The following is a 23,846-nucleotide window of genomic DNA, read 5'->3' as shown; positions in this document are numbered from 1 at the left end:
ATCTTTCTCCCGCGGAGCGGCTGGTAGTTTCGAACCGCTGACCTTAAGGTTCGCAGCCCGATTCGTAACCACTACGCTACCAGAGCTCCTTTATCAGTGACATATTAGTTTATACAACGGGGGGGAGGGAGGAATGCCTAAGTTTTTATAAGTGAGAACTAAAGTTGAAGCTTGGAGTTCCTGGGTGGCCCAAAAGGTTATGTCCTGACTACTAAAGTGTGGTGCTCTGGGGTAATGGGCTGGACTGCAAAGTCAGTTTGAACTGCAAGGTTGGTGGTTCATACTTACCAGTCGCTCCTCGGAAACCCTACACAGGGTCGCTATGGGTCGGAACCAACTAACGGCACTCAACAACAATAACTAACTGAAAGGCTGGCAATATGAACCCACTCAGGGGCACCTTAGGGACAGGCCTAGTGTTCTATTTCTGAAAGGTCACAGTCCAGAAAACCCTCCGGAACACAGTTCTATTCGGCAGCACGGAGATTGCAATAATTGGAATTCACTCAACAACCTTGAAGCTAGATTGCGATTTTTGTATGGGATTAAGGAGGACCCTCAGGGATTTCATGGTAGAATTGGGAACATATTAACACTAGAGCCCTTGCACTATCCCAAGAGTCTTGGATGAGAATTTATTCCAAGAATGGCATTCCTCATGGGTTATATACATAATTCATAAGCTATGGAGAGATAGTAACAACTGAACAAGCTCCTTCAATAAATGTGCTGTCTAAAAGAGTTGGAATATTGATGATTATCTTTGAACCACGTTTGTACTCACAGCAGAGCTCCAGCACAAACAACACTGTTTTCGCTAAAATAGAATTCACGTAAGTTAGAGCTTCCTGGGATCTTACTTAGGAGAATTTGGTGGGGTTGCTTGGTCAAGTGGCCTTCAACTAAGAGCCAAGGATATAGCTCATCTGCTAATTAACTAGTTAACTAGTACTAAGGTCGTTCTTAACTAGGTCTGCCCATAGGGGATCTGAAACGTTGGTGTAAGGAACAGATGTACTGGTTTTATCCAGGAATGTTTTCCATGTAGAGAAAGGTGCAATGTTTGTAGGCAAGGAGCAACAAGAAGGATGAAACATTGAATTCAAGATATACATTGATTATGGTGTATATATGCAGAGGTGTATATATGCAGAGCTCATGGTGTATATATGCAGAGGTTTCAAAAATTCCACAGGAAAATTCCAATAGCTTTTCATTTCATTTTTCCTGAAATTTTTGAAACCCCTTCATTTTTCATGGTCTTTAAATTTGGAAAAATCCTGAATGTAAACGCCCTCTAGAATAACATTTTCCAAGCTGCAGGTTGGAAAACCAATTTAGGGGATTGTAATTGGCACTTTCAAAAATGAAGCGGAAAACCTTAGAATGATTGCAAGAAGTAAAAGAAAACAGCACACTGGTTTCAGTTAGGAGGGGCCCTGGTGGCACAGTGGTTAAGCGCTCGGCTGCTAACCAACAGGTTGGCAGTTTGGACCCACCATCAGGTAAGCTCTTAACTACTGTGCTACCACGGCTCTCCAAACAACAAAACCCAAAAAATCTACTGGCATCAAGTCATCTCTTGCTTAAAGCAAGCCTATGGAGGCGGAGTGGAACAGTCCCATAAAGTTTCCAAGGTTGTAATCTTAACGGAAGCAGACTGCTATAGCTTTCTCCCATGGTGGGTTCAAGTCACCACCCTTTCAGTTAGCAGCTCAGCTTTTAACCATTTACTATCAGAGCTCCTCCAAACAATACCCAACCCAAAGCCCACTGCCACCGAGTCCATTTCAACTCATAGCAACCCTGTATATGGTTTCTAAGGCTGTACATCGTTAGGGATGGAGAAAATTTCATCTTTTTCTCACTGAGAAGCTGGTGGTTTTGAAATGCTGACCTTTCAATTCACAGCCCAGTGCTTATTTTACAGTGCTAGCTAGCTCCGGTAGTGTAGTGGTTACGGCGAATCAGGCTGCAAACCGCAAGGTCAGCAGTTCAAAACTTCCAGCTGCTCTGCGGGAGAAAGATGAGGCTTTCTGCTCCTGTAAAGATTTACAGCCTTGGAATCCCTGTTCAGGGTCGCTATGGGTCAGAACCGACTCGATGGCACTTAACAACAACAACCGGGCTCCAAACAATAGACATGTTAATTACTGCTTCGAGTTTTACTGAAGTTTTTTAGCAAGTTTGTGAATTGGTAGCCCGATTTCTTTCTATTGACAAATTTCGTGAACATCATTCCTCTTTAAAAAATGTTCAAAATGTATTTTAACCTACTACATAATAGAACTGTGACACAATTAGCAATGATGGTGCTGTAGGATGAGCACTGGCCTGTTAACCACAAGGTCAGCAGTTCAAACCCACCTGGCATTTTAAGGGAGAAAGATGAGGCCTTCTGCTCCTATAAAGATTTGCGTTGTTGTTAAGTGCCATCGAGTCGGTGCCAATTCAAATCAACTTTGCAGTCCAGTGCATTAACCCACAGCGCTACACCAAGACTCTGAAACCCTATCCAGGGTCACTATGAGTCAGAATGGCACCTACCAACAACAACAACATAATAGTAATAATAGTTAATATGCAAAGATGATCATTCATGACCATGACATTGTTGTAAGGCTTTTTGCATTAAACTGCAGGCACTTTGGCCAACTCTCCACTCTGCTTACCAGCCTGAACCTACTTGTTATCTAGAACCCGGCCTCTTTCCCAGCATCTTAGAGGCAGTGACTGGTGGTCGGTTGGGATTTGGAACCAGTGGTGGGAGGGTGTGTGTGTGAATAGGGAATAGAGAATAAATTCATCAGGGGCCCGTGGCAGGCTTCTGAGTGAGGTGAGAACCCCACAAAGGTAGGTTCAAACAACCAAACTGTAAATTGACAACATAAGTATGGGTTAAGTTTAGTTTTTATGCAACATCTACAAGGGTGATTCAAAAAGTTCATGGAAAAATTTCATTGTCTTTTCATTCCAATTTTCCATGAACTTTTTAAGCCCCCTTCATGTTTGCAACCTTCAGAAAACACATTATTGGGAATGGTTCTGAAAAGGATCTCGTATGAAGACAGATGTACCATTCAGAGTATGACCCTAGATATTCAACCTATTTATCATGCTTTCTAGTAAATGGATCTGATGTTATCTTCAGTAAATAAATACATGGACACCAAGCGCGCGGATCCACCCTGCTCAGTAAGGGAAGACCGGTTAAGCCCCTCATCTGTGAGAGATGTGATAAGCCTGTGATAATGACCAGTGACTTCATGACCAAAGTATGGCTGGCTAACACGCTGTTGTCTGTAGGCACAGGACATGGGCACTGATGTTTCCCTTTACCCACAGAAGGAAACAGTCACAGTTAACTAGCCCCACCTCCTCTTACCTGAAAGTGTTCTCAGTGTGCTTAAGTTTGTGAGACATGAATTCTCCATTCTGCGACTTGACTTCTGTGAATCCCTTCTTCCGATCCAAGATGCTTTTCACTTCTGCTTTGGGCTCTTTGTCCTTTTTAATCTTCTCATCTTTGATCTAACCAACAGGACACATCAGGAAGAAACAAAGTGATACAGATCTTAGTAGGGTTTGGTTAGCATCCCCAAAGAAGATCCTATAATTGTTGAGAAGCCAGAAAACTCAGAAAAATGAACCTCCAGGAGACCAATGTCACAGAGACAAGGTGGAGGGGGGAGTTCTGTGACAACTACAGTCTGTCAGCCTCTGAGCAATGACCTTGGCCACAATTTTAGGATGTCAAGATCATCCCTGATCTCACTGGGGTTTTGTTTTCAGAAGCAGCGAGGGTGTTATTGTTTGGAAACTATGGTGTTCTGGGAATCCCATGTAAAACTATCCGCTTGTAGTTCCTACTGGGGAGAGTGTATGGAGGAATGGTCAGTTGTTTGGACAAATGTCTTCTTGGATGGAGGGTATATCTTTGAGAAGGAAACTAATGTGTTAAGGAAGAAACCTATTAAGTCAGCCAGAGCTATCAAACAAAGAACACACTTGTATTTTAGTCAGATGAGTAGTAACTAGGGACCTGAGAATGGAAGACCTCGTGACCCTACCTTGGGGTACCATGCTTGTGATCATCACCACTAAACTTAGAATGGAATAGAAAAAATTCTGGGGTTTGTCTTGACTTCCATTACCTCTGGAGGTGGTTTTGGGATTCCTGTGGTCATTGCTGTCATGGGGAGACAGAGGGAGATGGAGCATGGGGGACAGGTGTTAGGTGTAACATTTTCAATGGGTTTTGCATGACCAGTTCCTTAGGGTGAATGAGAGATGATTTCAAAGCAGATTGAATTTACATAGGTGTGTTTTTTTGAGTGTGTGTGTAAAGGAGTTCAAATGACTTTGCCCATATCATCTTCTCCGTTGATAAAAGATGAGTGTGAAAACAGGTGAGGTTCATCATTGTTCATCCCAAGACAATTATTACCAAGCACCAACGCTCCAAAGAAACCTTCGGAGGAAGGGCAGAGCATGAGAACCGAGGGCTTTCGGCGCTAGGTGAGATGTTCTCCCCTTACCTGGTTACTCACCTCTTTCCAGCTATTCTTCAGACCCGCTCTGAGCACTTAGTCCTACAGCAGGTTTTATCAAGCTGAGCTCTCTAGTTTCTCTTTCCTGGTGAGCCTTCACCAGTTTTTTGTCTGATTGCCTTCTCTGGATGCTAGTTACTATAGTGAAGACAGTCTACTTACTATGCTCTACTAATTAGATACATCTTTCTTTGAAGGGGTATAGACTTGTATGTCCTTGCACGCACTGCGGGGAAGCTGATGTCCTGCTCAGTAGCTCGCTGAGAGCTTTCATTGGATGTTAAAAAAGCTGAGTTACTGACAACATTGTCAACAAATGAGCTAGGTTACTCTGACCATGTCATGAAGACAATGATGGGTGGTAGGTTTTTGTATTCTCTTTGGGAACTTTCTTTGAAAAATGCTCAGTGATATATGAGGGGCTTCAAAAAGTTAATGGACAAATGGAATGAAAAGATACTGGGATTTTTCCATGAACTTTTTGAAGTTCTCTTGTATACCTACTCTTCATGTATTGATTATCTTGTTATCTGACACGGTTGTTACTATTAAATATTTATGAGTCAGTTCTGACTCATAGTGACCCCGTGTAGGGTGTCTGAGAGTGGCTGGTGGGTTTGAACTGCCGACATGCAGTCAGCAGTCCAGTGGTTATCCAACAGCGCCACACCAGGGCTTACTAAAACTGTTAGGAAATTACAGAAACAAAGCTTCTGGTGTACTCTTTAGTACCAAGGCCCAATTAATAAGTTATGGGGTAGGAGAGGCAACCGCATCTCCTCCACCAAGTGTGCATCACAGGAGAGTTTTAAGAAGGTTCTTGAAGGGAAGCATCAGTTTTTTTTCTACAAAAACAAACAAACCCTCAACGCACTGAGGTGGAGTCAGTCCCCACTCATAGTGACCTGATGTTGTTGTTAAGTGCCATGGAGTTGGTTCCAACTCACAGTGACCCTATATAGAGTTTCTGAATAGTGACTGGTAGGCTTGAACTGTCGACCTTGTGGTTAATAGTCTAGTGCTTATCCTTCAGCACCACACCAGGACTCCAATAGAAATTGTATAGGGGTACCTGGATTTGAACCAGGGACCTCTTGATCTGTAGTCAAATGCTCTACCACTGAGCTATAACCTATGTTGTTGTAAAGTACCCTTGAGTTGGTTCTGACTTATAGCGACACTGTATAAGGTTTCCAGGGAGCAGCTAGTGGGTTTGAACTGCCAGCCTTGTGGTTCGAAGTCCAGTGCTGATCCTACAGCGCCACACCCAGGAGTCTGTATAGATACCTGTACTATTGTGGTTGTTAAGTGCCCTGGAGTCGGCTCTGCTCACAGTGTCCCCATATAGATTCCAAGGAGCGTTTGGTGAGTTTGAGCCAACAACAGTACTTCAAATTTATTGTACAATTCTGCCCCCTTGTGGTTACTTAAAATGTCAAATCTTCAAGGAATTAGGGAGTCCTGGTATGGCGCTATGGGCTAATGCACTGGACTGCAAGGTTGGTTTGAACCTCAAGGTTGGCAGTTCGAGCTCACCAGTGTTCTTCAGGAACCCCGTGGACCCACAGAATCTGAGTTTGCATTTCCGAAGACTTCCAGGTGGTTTGTGGGCGTACCATCATTGAGGAACTTTGGCCTAAATGCTATTATTGTAAGAGCAGCACCACTGAAGCACTTTGTTTTCCTGTTAAAGGTCAGAAAAGGAAGAGAGAGAATGTGTGTGAGCTCTGGGGAGTAGATAGAAAGAAAGATAAAGGAAGTTCCAAGGTTGGTGAGGAGTTCTGGTGTGGCGCTGTAGGATAAGCACTGGACTGCTAACTGCAAGGTCAGTGGTTCCAACCCACCAGCCAATCCTCAGAAACTCTACACAGGGTCACTATGAGTCCGAACCGACTCCACAGCACTTAACAACAACAACAACAAGGTTGGTGACTGCTCATTGTCCATAGCCACAAATGGGTTAAACCGCACTGGGAGGAAGATGAGATTTTTAAAGATCTTGAGGTCTTTGGGAGTGGTTCTCTCTGAATGTTCAGCGATGTGTGTATTCACTTGTGGTGCACAGAATGCCTGGGCTGCAAAGACCCATGAAAGGAAAAGTTGTTTTTTGTTTTGTTTTGTTTTAATGATATGGAGAAAGAAGGGGAAAGGAGGAGGTTGTTTAAAATGGCAGAATCATGTTAACATGATCTAATCCTGTCGACAGAAAGTAAGACACTAGTTCAAGAGGAGAAAAATTCAGTCTTTCAACGAGTAGGTTTTATGTATACGTTGTTCAAACAAGGATGACCGCGTATTATGATTATTCTTTAGCCAGGGTTGAGGATTAAGCTGGCCAGGAGTTTCGAGGTAGTGGAATAGTGAACACTTCAGGGCCAGCTGGGAAGGGAATATGTCTGAAGCAGTCCCCTGGGGCTTCTTAGTGCTGAGGCCAGGACACTGGCCTGAAAAGAGGCAACCGTGTGGTTGGGCTGACTGTCGGTGATCTCTTTCCGACTCACAGATATCAAAATAGACATAGAACGCTTTGATCATTACAAGAAAATTGCATTTTAGTGAACTGAATGGAATCGTAAATATAGAATCCAAACTACTTTTCCAGTCTTCCCTATTACTTATAAAATGAATCACCGAGTTACCAATGATACGCTCTTCATTCTTTTACAGGAGTCCCTGGGGGGTCCAAGGAGCTCTGGTGGCACTGTTGGTTGGATGCTGGGCTAACTGCAATGTCTGTGGTTCAAACCCACCAGCACTCCTCGGGAGGAAGCTGAGGCTGTCTGCTCCTGTAAAGATTTACAGTTTTGGAAACCCCATGTAGAGCTCTGGTAGCGTAGTGAATACGAATTGGGCTGTGAACCTCAGAGTCAGCAGTTCGAAACTACTAGCCGTTCCATGGGAGAAAGATGAAGCTTTCTGCTCCCGTAAAGATTTACAGCCTCGGAAACCCTGTGCAGCATCCCTAGGAGTCGGAACCGACTCCACGGCACATAACAACAACCACAACTACCTTCTATTTAATCTGATGAATCTATTTTCCAAATATGGATTTTTCTGTTTAAAATTTTGAGTGTTCTTAATATTTGCCTTAGTAGGCAGAAAAACACAGCAAGAATTCACTTGGAATGGAACTCAATGGCAAAGTAATTCAAGTCTTCCTACCTTTGATAATTCAATTTTACCATTGCTAGTACTTTGGACTTATTGGGTATTACCACAATTTCTAGGCATTGCTTGGGGCTAAAATAAAGGCAATGGTTAAAATGGGGCCAGGCTTTCAATTGTATTGGAATATACTGCAGGTGGAATATACCAGCAAGAACATCTGGTCTCCCGTCTCCTTTGCTTACCATACAGTCTAACACCCTGACACCAGTTCTTGTGTGTGCCTCAGAAATGCAATGCAGAACCTTTGGCCAAACTTTCCTTTTGAAAGCCACACATCATCTTCAGTTCACCAAGTTTTCTACTGTGATGTATGGCAGTGTTTTTCTTTTGAAAAGTTAAGTCATTAGTCAAAACAAGTTGGAAATATTTCATGGTTGAAATGAAAGTAGGAGGGATCAAGGAGGTAGAAAAATCGTCCACAGAAGAGAGGGAGGGGTTGGGAAGATTGATACATGAGAGCAGCAGCTTTCAAACCTTTCTTGACTAAGAGTCACAGTGAGGAAGACCATCTATACCACAATGCCCATTTCTAGTCTACCCTATTCCATTTAAAAATGTCGATTGATACTTTTAACTAATTTTGAGACCCTCTCCAGTGGCTTCACCATTCAGTGGATCACGAGTCATGGTTTGAAAAACACTGGATTTGGGGTCACTGCTTTGAGACCACTAGACTGGAAGTGTCATGGAAGACTGCTCCCGGATATTAGATAATGTTACAGTAATAGTTACCTCTTCCTTTTTGAAGGTAGGCTTGTCTTCTTGGGGCTTTTCTCTCTTAACTTGCATGTTAACCCCTTTATCTTCTCCCTTTTTATGTTCAACAATGGTCAGGTCATTAATTTCAAAGAAGCCCTTTCTCGATTACAGGAGGGAGAAGAGGGTTCAGACCACCATGCATGTGTCAGGGGTTAAGACTACTCCTTGGCTGTCTTAGTGGCCAGTCTCTCCTCTGGTGCCCGTGGCTCTAAATGGTGGGCGGGGGTGGTGGAATTCTTTCTTCCCACCACAAAGCTCCCCATGTGCCAGGGTGCTTACAGAGACTTAGCGCGGCACAGTGCTCCTGGTGGGTGCTAAACTCTCAGGGGTTCTGTGCGCTCTGGTTATGATTTCTCATTTACAGGTGTGATCATGAACCCCTTGTATGGAAGAAGCAGGGGTGAAGGACAACTTCAGCACAATGCAGACTTAGGGACAGAAAGTTCTTTTTGGAAAGGCGAACATGCAAGCCTCTCTTCTTGCTTATGCTGGTGGGTAGATACAGTGCTTTTAAGCAGCCTTGCAGACAAGAGAGAAAGTTTTTAAGGCTTTTAAGCAGCCTTGCAGACAAGAGTTTCCATTGTTTTCACCCCTGGTACACACATATTTGTGTCACCGAGATGGTGGTAAAAGAAGCAAAATATATGCTCTTAGTTACCAGCCAATGAGAAGTGAATTCTACCCCAAATGAAAGGCCATCTGCAAGTCTACTTTAAGCTCAAGTCTACATGAGGACAAGCCAGTACTCTGATATTTTTTTCTAGAGGCTCCAAACTGGTTCCTCTCCGCTTTGCTCTCTTATGATCGGTTGATTTCAAGGACTTCACTTGAGTCCGTAAGATGGAGTTTCTGATCATGGGCCTTAATGCTAATTTCCCACTCCAATGTTATAATTTTATATTAAATGTCAAACACATGAGTGAGGTGAGGTATTCTGGATCTTTGGCCTCATGTAGACCTACGGACAGAGATGAGATGTGAAAAAGAATGAATTTAGATACAGGCATAGAATCTCAAGTCAACACAATACCACAATCTTGTGTCTTTGGGTTAATTCATTTTTTTTTTTTTTTTTTGGTATTCATAGCAACCAAGCACTAAGCAATTAATATTCTTTGTTGTCCCAGTAAATTTGGTGGCTTGCTTCTTTAGCTATGAGCTGATTGCTTCATGCTTGCTTATTGCTATAGCCTGAAGAAAAAAAAAAAAAAAAATGAATAACTCGCCAAAGAGTCAAGCACGAGGGAGGTGTATGAATGTGGCCTTCACCCCTAATTTGGTGTTTGGTGTGCATTCCAGTTCCCACAAATGGCAGGCATCACACAATGGGTGCAAAGTGTTAACTGTACCTGTTTCTTTGGGATGGCTGTCTGAGCATTCTCTTGGACTTTCTTCTCATTTACCCATTTCCCTTCTATTGTCTTTTCTCCCTTTTCTCCCTTTATCTGTTTTTCTTGTGTTTCACTTCTTTGTTCTTCTAGCTGCTTTCTTAGTTGTTGCTCCTCTAGCTTAGTCTTTTCTTCCTCCTCTGCCTTTGCCCTTTGCCTCTCTTCGGCTCTCTTCTGTTCCTCCTTCACTCTTTCCCTCTCCTCCGCCTCCCTCCGCCTTCTTTCTTGTACAGCTTTTTCTTCGGCCTCTAGTCTTGCTTTTTCCTCTGCTATCTTTTTGTCTTGCTCAGCTTTCAGCCTGTCTCTTTCTTCTGCCTCCAACCGTACCCTCTCTGCCTCAGCCCTTTCTCTTTCTTCCTCTTCCATCTTTTTCTGATAGGCTAGCTCCTCTGACTCTTGCTCCTGCCCCTCCTCTATTTTATGTTCTTCTGTACCCAGTTGCCCATTTTTCAGTGGCATTACTACGCTTTCCTCTTGGGTTTCTGTTATTTTTTCCTCTATCAGAACCTCTACCTGATTTTCTTCGATGTTGCCTTTATTTGACTTCTCTTCTTCATCTTCCTCCTTTTCTTTTTCTTTTTTCATCTCGTCGGCATCTTGCCAGTCATTCTGCTGGCAGGACTTGGTAATGATCTCTGTTTCTTCTGTCGCGTATCTTTCTTGGCGACTCTCACGCTTCTCTTCTTTCTCTGCGGTGTCATTCTCTGCTGTGTTGTTTTCCATTCTTCTGCTTGGTGGCAGCACACTTTCATCCGTTATGGTTGGGTCGAACTCTTTCTGCCGTTCCAGAGCTTCTTGGAGACGTTTTTGGCGTCTTTCTTCCCGCCGAGCCAGGCGCTCCAGGAGAGCAGCTTCATCATCGCCCTCCCCCTGAGTGTTTGGGGTGGTTGTCTTAGCCTCCTCAGAAGGTACACTGTACAAGAGAAACACAACATCAAAGAAGAGTGCTGAATAATTAGTCCGCTGGATTTGTATAACCCGTGCCACCCTGGGGCTAGGGGAGACAGCTATGGTACCATGATTAATTATTATTCTGTTGGGCCATTTCAGTACATGTATGTCTGGTACCCAATTTCTAGTACCTGGAAGTCAGTCTGTTTGGGGTCTTTCTCTGGCCACTGGTGGGTGTACTTGGTGGGCACTCTATGGTGGGAGTGCTTCAGTATTGATGTCCACTGGTACAGCAACTCTCAAATAAGAGTTGATGAGTGATGGCATGTATATGGGGTCTCTGGGTGGTACTAGGGTTAATGCTTTCAGCTACCAACTATAGGTTGGAGGGTCAAGTCCACCTAGAGTTGCTTTGTAAGAAAGGCCCAATGATCTACATTCACAAAATCAGCATTTGGAGCACAATTCAACACTGATACACATGGGGTGTCATGAGCTGGAATTTTCTTAATAGCCACTGGTTACTGCTAAGGGTGTAAATTTCTGGCTTCCTTATTGGTTGGGTTGGTGAAATCTGAGGTGCAGGGTCCATCCTGGATCTTAGAATCTCTAATGGGTCAAGCTCCAGACACCCATAATGGTAACTTGCGAGGTAATGCAAGCTTTATTTGGTTGCCTTTCCTTTCTTACTTCAGTTCTTCACCTCCTACCTGTGCTTTCTGGAATCACCTTACAAATAAACTACTTGTTCTCAAGTCTTGGTTTTAGAATCAGCTTCTTGGGGAGCTGAAACCAAAACAGGAATCAAACTGAAACTGTAAGCAAATCTTCCTAGTGTCATGTGACATTCTCACATGTCACCAAGCCATCCAAAGTTCTTGCTTTAATGTGGTGGCCCTCAAGGTAGGTTGGTTGGAGGAGGTATGTGTCATAGTGTGGCACTGCCAAGGATCAATGACTCATGCTAATGACCCCAATGGTTGCGACATCTCACGGTCCACCGGAGGTCATGTTCCTCTCTCCATTGTCGTAGGGCAGTGGGGACGCTGCCAATAATTACATTTCCAACAAGGTCTCCTCTGCCTTTGTCCCAGATGGGGCCATGAGACCAGTAGTTACCAAAGAAATAAGAGTGGAAGTAATGTGTCTAGAGCAAGGCAATTAAGAAGAGGCAGATTCTCTACCCACCCTCTCCTAAGGACTCCAGTGTCTTAGGAGCTGACACAGTAGGAAGGAGAGCAGGTCACGAGTCTACCTACTGGTCAGAAATTCCAATATTCAATCGTTATGTGAGAGAGCCTGCATTAAGTTACTAGACTTTGGGGCTATATCGTTTTGACATCCAGCGGGACTCTAACGAATACACATACTGCCTACGGTCTTTTTCAAGATTTCTACAAAGAGAGGGTTCCTTGGTATTCTTTTCTACAGTAGATGAAGGGTAGTTAAGTTTGATGCTTACAAAAACAGAAAAGAAAATCTCCAAAAAACCAAACCACCACACTCAGTGTTCCAGGATGCTGGACACGATCCAAGCCAGGGGTGTTGGTCTCATCTGGCAGGAGACAACCAGTCATGTGATCCCAGTCACTGTGACCAGAGTTGGAAGGATGTGTGTTGCAATGCTTAGAAACCCCATCAAATTTCATGGTTCAGACCGAACTTGGCCCTTTTGAAGTTCAAGTTCACTTCATGTTGGAAAAACATATTTCCCATTTAATGAGAAGAAATGGCAGCGTCCAGGATACATTGTAAAATTTCCTTGGCTTGATCTGTTGCTGCAAGACACTGTCTCCATAAGTTGGACATAGAAAGATTAAATTTCCTGGAGACTACACGGAGTTTAGAATTTAAGGAGAAAGGTCAACATACAAGGCATTTGGATCAACTGAACGCAAGTAAGTTTAAGAAGGTATGCCAGTTCCCGAGTATAATCAGATTCAAGTCATCTGAGTCACGATCCCAATGGACTCTCCTGTCCTTTTGGTCCTTTTTCTCTCTCTAGGCATGTTGTTAAGTGCTGTCAAGTTGGTTCTGACTCATAGCGACCCTATATAGTATTTCCAAGGAGTGGCTGGTGAGTTTGACACGCTGACTTTGTGGTTCAAACCGACCTTGTGGTCCGGTGCTTTATCCACAGTGCCACACCAGGACTCCCTCTCTAAGTATCCACGCATGTGTGTACATATATACATATGTGTCTCTGCTCCTGTTAAGATCTAGAGCCTCAGAAACCCTATACAGGGTTACTATGAGTCAAAACTGACTCTGTGGCACACACACACACACACACACACACACACACACATATGTATTTGTTGTTGTTAGGTGTCACTGAATCGGTATATATATATATATATTGGTGGTGGTGTTAAGTGCCGTTAAGTGGGTTCTGACACATAGCAACATTGTATGGGGTTTCCAAGGAGTGGCTGGTGGGTTTGAACCACTAACTTTATCAAAGAGTTCAGTGCTTGTTTTACAGTGCCACATCAGGAGTCCAGAAATACATATATTTATTGTCGGATAAGCACTGGACTGGTAACTGCAGAGTGGCCGCTGAAACCTACCCACTCCTTTTGGAAGCGCTCCATAGGGTTACTCTGAGTTGGAACCGACTCAGTGTAACACAACAACAACAACATATACGGTGTTGTCGGACACACACTGGACTGGTAACCACGAGGTGAGTAGTTCAAATATGAGCAAACAACAAGACAAACCTGTTGTATATATAATATGAAGGGGCTTTAAAAAGTGCATGGAAAAGCAGAATTAAGAGAATTTTGCAACAAACTCTTTGAAGCTCCCGTGTGTGTGTGTGTGTGTGTGTGTGTGTGCATGAGCAAACTACAACAGCTACAGTAACTTGTCGCACAATGTAGATAGAGACAGAAATAGTCATGGGATACCAGTAACTGTACCCAGAGTTGTAAGAATACATCTCACAATGTTTAGAAACCCCATCAAATTTCACACACATCAGGAGGCTTCAAAAATTGCCAAAAATGTCTTTTAATTCCATTTTCCATGAACTTTTTTGAATCCCCCTCATTTTTCTCTATATAAATCATGACAGTACTACAATCTAATTGCCATGTGAGCCCCAAAAAGAACATTTGCTTTTTATATGACTGACTCATATGTTATATATTACATGACTCACTCATATGGAGTCTTGGCGTGGCACTGTAAGATAAGCACTCGACCGCAAGGTCAGTGGTTCAAACTCACTAGCTGCTCCTCAGAAACCCTGCACAGGGTCTGTATGAGTCGGAACTGACTCAACAGCACCTAACAACAACAACAACTACTGATTTATTGGAGAGAAATCACAAGCTCTCACACCTAAATATACTGTTCAAAAGAAAATGAAAAAAATTATGTTAGACCAACAGCAAGAAATAGCTCCTGTTCTGAGACTTTAATCTTCACAGGAGCCTTGGAGAGGCTGGTGAGTTTGAACCACTGACCTTTCTGTTATAAAAAAATACATATAAAAAGAGATACAATTATGAGGAAGATTTTAAAAACAAAGAAAGCTACAGGTCATTAGTGATTTTTTTCAGTCATTCTTGAGCACTAATTTATAACTAGATTCAGGAAAGGCCTCAAAAATGCCATTTTTAAGCTCTTTTCCCCCGTTCCTTCAGTTTAAAAACAGAAAACAAGCCAATGACCGTGCTGACTTTCCTTCTGTAGGACTAGCTGCTGAAAGCACTGTGCTCATGAATGCACCGTTACCTCATTTTGGCTCCTAAAGGAGCTCTGGTAGCATAGTGGTTACGAATCGGGCTGCGAACCACAAGGTCAGCAGTTCGAAACTACCAGCTGTTCCGCGGGAGAAAGATGAGGCTTTCTGTTCCCATAAAGATTTGCAGCCTCAGAAACCCTGTACAGGGTCGCTATGAGTCGGAACCGACTCCACGGCACATAACCACCACCAGCATTTGTGCTGTAGGATAATCACTGGACTGGTCAACAGTTCAAACCCACCAGCTGCTCCTCAGAAACCCTCTTCAGGGTCACTATGAGTCAGAACTGACTCTGCGACATGTAACAACAGCAACAATCAGCATTTGTAGGATGCAGATATGATTCACACCCCCCTGTGCATGTTTTGTGCATCATTACCTCATTTTAGCAGTCTGTGAGTTTATGCGTTAGACTGCAAGGTCGGCAGTTAAAGCTCACCAGCCGATCCTTGCTCACAGGGTCGCTGTGAGTCGGAATCAACTCAACAGCACCAGACAACAGCAACCAACATTTGTAGGAGAGAGATACAATTCACAATACCCTGTAGCTGAAGAAGAAACAGACCTATGCTTTGTGAGTCAGAGAGTGAACCTCAGAGATCCTACTCCAATCCCTCTGCTACTGGTCTTCCCTAACCAGGTGCTACTTAGCAAGGGACCTGAGTCCCTGAGTGGGGCAAACCATTAATGCACTTGAGAATTAACTGAAAGGTTGGCAGTGTGTGTCTACGCAGAGGTGCCTTGGAAGAAAGTCCTGGCAATCTACTTCTGAAAACTTGTTGCTGTTGTTTAGTGCCATCGAGTCAATTCCGATCCATAGTGACCCCTGTATAGGGGTTCCAAGGAGCAGCTGGTGAGCTTGAACCACCGACTTTGCAGTTCAAATGACTTTGCAGTCTGATGCATTAGCCCACAGCGCCACACCAGGATTGCAAACTCTATGGGGTACATACAGGTTTATTCTGAAGAAGTGTGGAATCGACGTGTTTCAGAATAACCTGTGCCCCATAGAGTTTTCAGTGGCTAAGTTGAAAACGCTACGACTTGTAATTAACTTGGTGGTGACTGGTTTTAGCTAAGGAACACAGACTATTCTATCGCCTTGCCATTAGACTGACTTGGTGACTCCCTCTTGTGTACCAGCATGTGAGCCCTTCTCAGAAACCTGCTGATGTACCCCTCCAAATCTGGGCTAAAGAGTCCAGAGCTCTTTCCCTCCAAAACTTTCAGCACAGTGATTCTGTCGGATAAGCACTGGACTGCGAACCACAAGATCTTGGAGGTGTAAGCCCACCAGCTGCTCCACTAGAGAAGAATGAAGCTTTCTGCCCCCACAAAGATTCACAGTCTCGGAAACCTGTACAGGGTTGCTATGAGTCAGAACCAACTCGATGGTATTTAACAACGACAACAACAAACTGTCAATAGCTCTCTGCCAACACACACACAATAAAACAAACGAAACCCCAAACCGCCCACAAGCTCTTAGAGGGTGGTTTCCATTACATTTAAATTATTCCATAGTTTTAAATTAAAATGAATTTTGTTCTCGGTTTTGCCTCCCCAAATCCTCATCCTTCTTGCATCTCATTGCTGTTGAACCTATTCGGACTCATGGAGACCCTAGAGGACAAGACTGAACTGCTTCTAGGATTTCTGAGACTTTAATCTTCACAGGAGCAGATAAGCCTCATTGTTCAGCCTAGGAGAGGCTGGTGAGTTTGAATCACTGACCTTTCTGTTAGCAGTGCTACTCCCACTGTGCCACTAGGGCTTCTCAATGTTGAGGCATATAAAATCAGCTTATACTGAGAGTTGGTAGTGCTAACTGTGACCCTGTTTCTGCCACCAAAGTCTTTTAAAGAAAGTCAACCTATTCAATGTTCTTGCCTTCCCCAGTTTGTACCATCGAGACAATTCTGACTCATGGCGGCTCCTTGCGTTTCAAACTAGAACTGTGCTCCATAGGGTTCTCAAGTCTGTGGTGTTCGGGAAGGACACCGCCAGCCATTTCTTCCAAGGCACCTCATGGCAGGTTCAACCAACCTTTCAGTTAATAGCTACATGCTTAAATGTTTGTACCATCCAGCAACTCCTAATCTGATTGTTGTTTTGTTGTTAATTACCGAGGAGCTGGTTCCGACTCATAGCGACCCTGTATAGGGTTTACAAAGAGCAGCTGGTGGATTCGATCCACTGACCTTGTGGTTAGCAGTTCAGTGCTTATCCTTCCACACCAAGAGTCCATCTAATTAGCTGCTTTAAATGGCCAAGAAATCATTAAACAAACCAGACTGACCAGGAAAACGAATGTGGTAATAAACTCTTAGGCTAAGCTTGTTGGTGTATCTTTTGTGATGAACAATCACATTAAATTACACACACACACTGCACCTGACTGAATGTCAGAATATCAGGGATCAGAAAATATTAACTCAGGCTGTATTAGATAAAGTAGATATTTGTAATGTGCACTGACTTTGAATATTTCCGGTAAGCCTGTGGTATTCCATTTAAATAAATAAACCTTCTGTTTGAATTGAATGTAAATCATTCTCCTTATATAATTATTAACCCACCATATTTGGTCAACAAAAAAATACAAACCTAGGTAATAAAAAAAAAAGGGAGTCTTGGTGTGGTGCTGTAGGATCAGCATTGGACTGCGAATCACAAGGTCAGCAGTTCAAACCCACTAGTTGCTCCTTGGAAACCCCTATATTGGGTCTCTGAGTCAGAGACACTTAATAGCAGCAGCACTTAATAACAACAACAAAACCAACCCCCTTTCATTTGGTGTGTGTTTAGGTGTTGGAGTGGGGAGCTCCTGAGGTCGGAATCAGATTGACTCTCCATTCTAGTTAAACATAAAACTAAACTACTGGCCATCAAGTTGATTCTGACTCATGTTGGCCTCGTGTATTTCAGAGTAGAAATGTGCTTCATAAGGTTTTCTTGGCTGTGTTCTTTTGGAAACAGACCATCAAATCTTTACTCCAGTGTATCTTTACCTGGATCCAAATGGTCAACCTTTCTGTTAAAAGCTGAACACTCAACTGTGAGCACTACCAGGGACTCTTCCAATCTGATTGGCTGTTTAAAATGGCCAAAAGGTGATTCAACAAATCAGATCGACTGAAAGACGTTTGAAATGGGCTTACAAGGGAATGCTTTGTCCAACCAATACCATTCAACACAGTGACTTTAAATCTTACCATTCTGAAGAGGACGTACCTGTTCTGGGCATTCACCTCCACCTGGTCAGTCACCTGCCCCAAGGATTCTTCTTCTTGCTTCTGCCGCAGCCTTTCCTGACGCGCTCGGCGGCGTCTTTCGCGGGCAGCCTCTTCCTCATCATCATCGTTCCTCTGGTAGGCAATTCTGCAACAAGAAAAAGACAACGCTTTGAGCAAACCAACTGACCACTAAGGCTCTTCACCAGCTTCTTGGATGAAGAAGAGCAGCTGCTTTTCTCGATCGGCCAGTTCCACCAACCACAGAGTTCTAACACGATGCTTCGGTTCCACACATTCAGAGACGCAATGTGATCACTTCCAATTTACGTACTTGAAGATCATAAATCCAGTGTCTACAGAGAACAAGTAACAATGATCAAATACCAACTTAAACTAGAAAGCCTGCAGGAAAGTAGGCTGCCTTGGGGGGGCTGTGGCCTGGCATATTAAGATTTCCTTACTTGGCTGATTAGTTGGATATCAGCATGTCAGATTTAGAAGCAGAAATCCAAAGGATTGAACCCAAACAAATCCAAACACTTTTGAAAAAGGAGCTGGCATATTGTGTGAATCACTTGTTCTGATATCGTCACAAAGTTCAGAAAAGAATCAAGTTATGCCACAAACCAGGACATTGGGATTATTAATCTAAAATGCCATTGTTTGTCGCTGTGTGTCATGGAGTCAATTCTGACTCATCGCCACCTTAGGTAGTGTTTCTGATGAGTGGCTGGTGGGTTTGAACTGCCAACCTTGTGGTTAGCAGCCCAGTGCTTATTCTACAGTGCCATGCCAACATAGCTAATGCAAATTGAGACCTGGGGCATTTTCTGGGCTTGAGTTTTATTTTCTCCTCCAGGGCTTTTCATTTGAGAGAGAAGATGTTATTGACAATAGATGGGAAGTTTCAGGGGTAGAGTATTTTGAAGAAGGAGGTGGCCCTCTGTGGAGTTCCCCTCTTATGCTCAAAACATGCTCTGGTCTTCTCACCAACAGACTGGAGCACATCTAACACACTACGGAAGCCCACAGGTGCATCTTTAGATACTTAAGGGCTGAGGTTGGTAGAAGAGCTCCAGACTTCCTATGCATACATGTAGTTTACCTTCATAGTTTCAAATGTGTGTGGGGGAAAATGATACAATTCTTACCGCTTTCTAACAGCTTGCTGATGAGCCATCAGCTGGGTTCCTATAACAGGGCACACCAGGACTGGGGCAGACACCCATGGTACCATGGCCTTGTTCTCTTGGACCATGCTTGCCTGCTCCCAGTTGCTGGCATCTGGAAATCTGTGCCAAGGTTCTTTCGCTGGCCACTGGAATCTCTGTTGCAGGCAGAAGTGCTGGGGTACAGATGACCCCCAGGATCAGCAACCCTCACACAAGAACTGATGAGTGTTAGTGTGCAAATGGAGCCCTTGGACAGTGCAAATCGCTACTGTGCTCAGTGGATGCTAACCGAAGGGTGCAGGCTTAAGTTCACCGGAAGGTACCTTGGAAGAATGGCTAGTGGTCTACTTTAGAAATATCAGCCACTGAAAACTATGGAGCCTAGTTCTACTCTGACACACATGGGATTGCTCTGAATAGAAATGAACTTAATGGAAACTGGTTTTAGTTGATCACTATCGTACGTACGTTTTGCTAGTACTTGGTGGTTGATGGTTATGTGTTGTGGCGTCGGTTTTGACTCATAACGACCCTATATAGGGTTTCCGAGAAATGGCTGTTGAGTATGACCATGCTGTCCAGTGGTGATCCTACAGCGCCACACCAGGACTCTACTCTAATGACTTGTTGTTGTTGTTAAGTACCGTGGAGTCGATTCTGACTCATAGTGACCCTGCACAGGGTTTCTGAGGCTGTAAATCTTTACGGGAACAGAACGCCTCATCTTTTTTTAGTGGAAGTGTTGGTAGTTTCGAACTGCTGGCCTTGTGGTTGGCAGCCTGACTCGTAACCACTACGCTACCAGAGCTCCTTGCTCTAGTACTTGTTGTTGTTATTGTTAAGTGCCGTCGAGTTGATTCCGACCCTGTATAGGGTTTCCAAGGAGCAGCTGTATAGCAACCCTTGTATAGCAAGGAGCAGCTGGTGAGCTTGAACCAAGTACTTGTTGTTAAGTGCCGTCGAGTTGATTCCGACCCATAGCGACTCTGTACAGGGTTTCCAAGGCTGCAAATCTTGACGGAAGTAGAAAGCCTCAACTTTCTCCCTCGAAGCAGCTGATAGTTTCAAACTGCTGATCATATGGTTTGCAGCCCGATTCGTAACCACTGTGCTCCTTCCACAAATAACAAAATGGGGACTGTGTGATTACACAAACTCAAGAGGTAATGGCTTTCCCTAGTTAACTGGATTTCTCAAGGGACATTGTGAATTGAGACAAAGAGTGCTGAGAACGGGTGGGTGGTGCTGGTTGGCCCAGGGCAAGAGGCCAGCTGGGTCTCTAGGTCTGGAAGGAAGGTCATCTTGCTTAGAGGTCTGTGTTTTACATCAGAAAGTTCAGTTGTTTTCATTATAATTGCTAATTGTTATTTGTTGTTGTTAAGTGCTGTTGAGTCAGTTCTGACTCATAGCAACCCTGTTTCCAATGGTGAGTTTGAACCACTGACCTTGCAGTTCAAATGACCCTGAGGTCCAGTGCTTATCCTACAATGCTACACCAGGACTCCACATGTTAAGTGTCATTGAGTCGGTTCCGATCCATAGTGACCTTGTATAGAGTTTCCAAGGAGTGGCTGTCCAGCCAACTTTGCAGTCTAGTGCAGAAACCCACAGCATCATACCAGGAGTCCATAATGTTACTGTTTTGTTGTTGTAAGTGCCATCAGGTTGGTTCCAACCCATAGCAACACTGTGGAGGGTTTCCAAGGAGCAGCTGGTGGGCTTGAACCATCAACCTTGAAATTCAAACAGACCTTGCAGTCCAGAGCATTAACCTTCAGCGTCACACCAGGACTCCATATGTAAAGCCAGCTATGCCAATGTGCCTGCTTCTGATTCTTCTATAACTCCAAAGTTAAAATCATTTACAAATGAAAGAAAAGAAAGCATAAATGTATGCCAACAATATGAACCTAACACGCCTCAGGGTTGGTTTGTTCAGTCTAACTCACTGATGTTAGATTTATGAACTAGGTGTTTTGAAGCTTAGATCTAGTACTTTACTTTAATCAGTTTCCATGTTTTGATTGGAAACGTTACAAAAGCCTTTTCACTTATGCATCTTATCACCAACAAGATTAATATAGGTTGGTTGGTTCCATTCTACTTTAGAAAATCTGACTTTGGACTTACTAAAATCTGTGAGTATGTAATACTCAAATGCCAGTAAAGTATCACTAGGGAATTGTAAATCTGATGGGTCTATTTCTACCAATACAGGGAGGAGAGGTCACTGTGGCATAGAGAAGGATGTTGTTGTTGTAGTCAGGTGCCATCGAGTTGGAACCGACTCATAGCGACCCCATGCACAGCAGAAGGAAACAATGTCTGATCCTGGGCCAACCTCACTACTGCTACCACACTCGATGCCATCAATGATGCCACCTGGTCGATCCATCCCGTTGGGGGTCTTCCTCTTTTTCTCTGACCCTCCATCTCACCCAGCATGACATCCTTTTCCAGTGACTGTTCCCTCCTGACAATATGTCCAAAGTATGAGAGAGGAAGTTTAGCCATCTTGGCCTCCAAGGAGTACTCTGGTTGTACTTCTTCCAAGACAGATCTATTGGTTCTTTTGGCAGTCCATGGCACTTTCAGTATTCTCCTCCAACACCACAACTCAAAGGCATCAATTCTTCTACGATCTTCCTTATTCACTGTCCAGCTTTCGCATCCATATGAGGTTATTGAAAATACCATGGCTTGGGTCAGGCGTACCTTAGTCCTCAAGGAGAGAAGGATGGTTAGATTAAAAACTAGTTGTCAATGGACGCGTCATGGTGGACCCGTAAGTATCAGAGTAGAACTGTGTTCCCTAGGGTTGTCAGTGGCTGACTTTTTGTGGAAATAGATCATTGGGCCTTTCTTCTCGGTGCCTTTGTTGTTGTTGTTCTTAAGTGAAGTCGAGTCAGTTTCAACCCATAGCAACCCTGTATAGGGTTTCCAAGGAGTAGCTGGTGAGCTTGAACCGCTGACCTTGTGGTTTAAACCAACTTTGCAGTCCAGCACATTCACCCACAGTGCCACACCTTTGGGTGGACTCAAACCACCAATGTTTCATTTAGCAACCAAGTGTCCCATTGGTACCATCCTGGGACTCAGTGACTAGATTAACCAAAAAACAAAAAACCCAATCCATTGTTGTTGAAGAATTGATGCCATTGAGTTATGGTGTTGGAGGAGAATATTGAAAGTGCCATGGGCTGCCAAAAGAACCAACAGATCTGTGTTGGAATAAGTGCAGCCAGAGTGGAGATCAAGATGGCCAAACTTTGTCTCTCATACTTCAGACATATTGTCAGGAGGGGCCACTCGCTTGAGAAGGATATCATGTTTGGTAAGGTGGAGGGTCAGAGAAAAACAGGAAGACCCCCAGTGAGATGGATTAGCCAAGTGGCAGCATTGATGGACTCAAATGTGGTAACAGTAGTGAGGTTCGTTCTGCTGTGCATAGGTCGCTATGGTCAGTACCAACTTGATGGCACCTAACAACAACAACAACAACAATTACAATTGTTGTTGAGTCTGTCTCCCAATCATAGCAACTCTATAGGAAAGAGTGAACGGCCCATAGGGTTTGCAAGTTGCAATCATTATGGAAGCCTCCTATCACAGCATTCTCCCATGGGGCAGCTGGTAGGTTCGAACCACTGGCCTTTGGGTTAGCAGACAAGCACTTAACCACTGCTCCACTAGCTTCTTCATGGCTGGATTGGGACTCAGAAGACCTGGCTTCTAGAGCAGCGTGCAGCCCTTGGATTAAGCTGAGCTTACACGGTCCAGACTGTGACAATTCAATGAGATCATGATGTGTTCTATGAAGCTGCCCCAGGGTGGTATTTTGTTGTTATTAAGAGAGTTCAGTTGAGGAAAGACAAGATCCAGTTTAGACTTGCTGAGTTAGTTCTATGTGTCAGTGTGATATGATTTGAACGTCCCTTTCTAATTCAGTCTCATTCTACTTTGTTGTTACTTAAAGTCCTGCCCAGTGGCTTGGCCTCAACCGTCAGATTCTTGTCTACTGTTCTTTTGGCTTCTTTCTTAGCAGAGAGCATGAACTCTTAAGGCTGCTTCCCAAGCGAATCAAACACAAAGTCTGAATTTGCTTTTACAGCTCTCTGGACCAGCCACAAGGTCTTGGCTATTTCTTGGGGCCTTCCTCTTCTAAGAGGAGCACAAGATGTAAACACTCCATATGGAATGTCTTTATGAAAAGAACAAATGGGATCTTACTTTAGGCTATTAATCTTCCAGCAGGAGTTCTGGTGTGGTGCTGTGGGCTAAAACACTGGGTCACAAGGTTGGTTTGAACCACACAGTTGGTGGTTCGAGCTCACCAGCTGCCAGGGACCTGCCTCGACAGGAGTGTTTGGTTCACGAGGAGGGGATATCTGGCAGCGATAGGGATAGCAAAAGAATACACAGAAAGACACAAAGAGGGAGACAAAGAGACACCCCGAAACCAGAGTGGATGCATTACTGGCGTCTGGCAGATCTGGCGTGGTGAACATATTAGCCATGAGGGCAGTAAGATCCCGCATAGCAAACATCTTAGCTATGTGGGCAGTATGTTCCCTTATCTAGCTGGTCAGCCACGCATGCCTGGTCAGCCGTATAACATGCCCTCCAGGCTGTAATGCACGATCTTAACGCATGCCCATAATGCACGGCCTGCAAGCCGTAATGAACACCTGGGCTGGCCTGCGCCTCCGTTTTATTTAGGGGAGGAGCTTCACACCAAGCTGGGAGGGACTAAGACAAGGTACAGCGAACATACGTAATTTTCCAGACATTCAGGCACCTTCACATCGTAATTCGCAGGTTCGAATCCCAGGCCCGCAACTTGGTTTCTCAGGCTCAATTAACATATCTATAGCACCTGAGCTCGATTGGGGGAAGGTGAGAAGAAAGGTCAAAAGGCTTGGGAGGA

At 44.0% G+C, this 23,846-nt stretch overlaps 1 protein-coding gene and 1 non-coding gene across 2 annotated transcripts in view; both read right to left on the bottom strand.

Annotated features, from left to right (window-relative positions):
* Positions 1-19,005, bottom strand: part of CALD1 (caldesmon 1) — a 62,540-nt gene extending 43,535 nt beyond the window's left edge. The window contains exons 1-5 of the mRNA XM_006861229.1: positions 18,899-19,005; positions 17,746-17,892; positions 9,827-10,778; positions 8,451-8,528; positions 3,386-3,531 (exon numbers count right to left, since the gene is read on the bottom strand). Coding sequence (XP_006861291.1) covers positions 3,386-3,531; positions 8,451-8,528; positions 9,827-10,778; positions 17,746-17,892; positions 18,899-19,005 — 1,430 coding nt within the window. The remainder of the gene's footprint in view (positions 1-3,385; positions 3,532-8,450; positions 8,529-9,826; positions 10,779-17,745; positions 17,893-18,898) is intronic.
* TRNAC-ACA lies at positions 5,614-5,685 on the bottom strand. The gene has a single exon. It is a non-coding gene; the product is annotated as a tRNA-Cys (tRNA).
* Positions 19,006-23,846: the final 4,841 nt, after the last annotated feature.

The sequence above is a fragment of the Chrysochloris asiatica genome, unplaced genomic scaffold (assembly GCF_000296735.1).
Source record: "Chrysochloris asiatica unplaced genomic scaffold, ChrAsi1.0 scaffold00041, whole genome shotgun sequence".
NCBI lineage: Eukaryota > Metazoa > Chordata > Mammalia > Afrosoricida > Chrysochloridae > Chrysochloris > Chrysochloris asiatica.
This window is presented reverse-complemented; position numbering and strand designations above follow the sequence as displayed.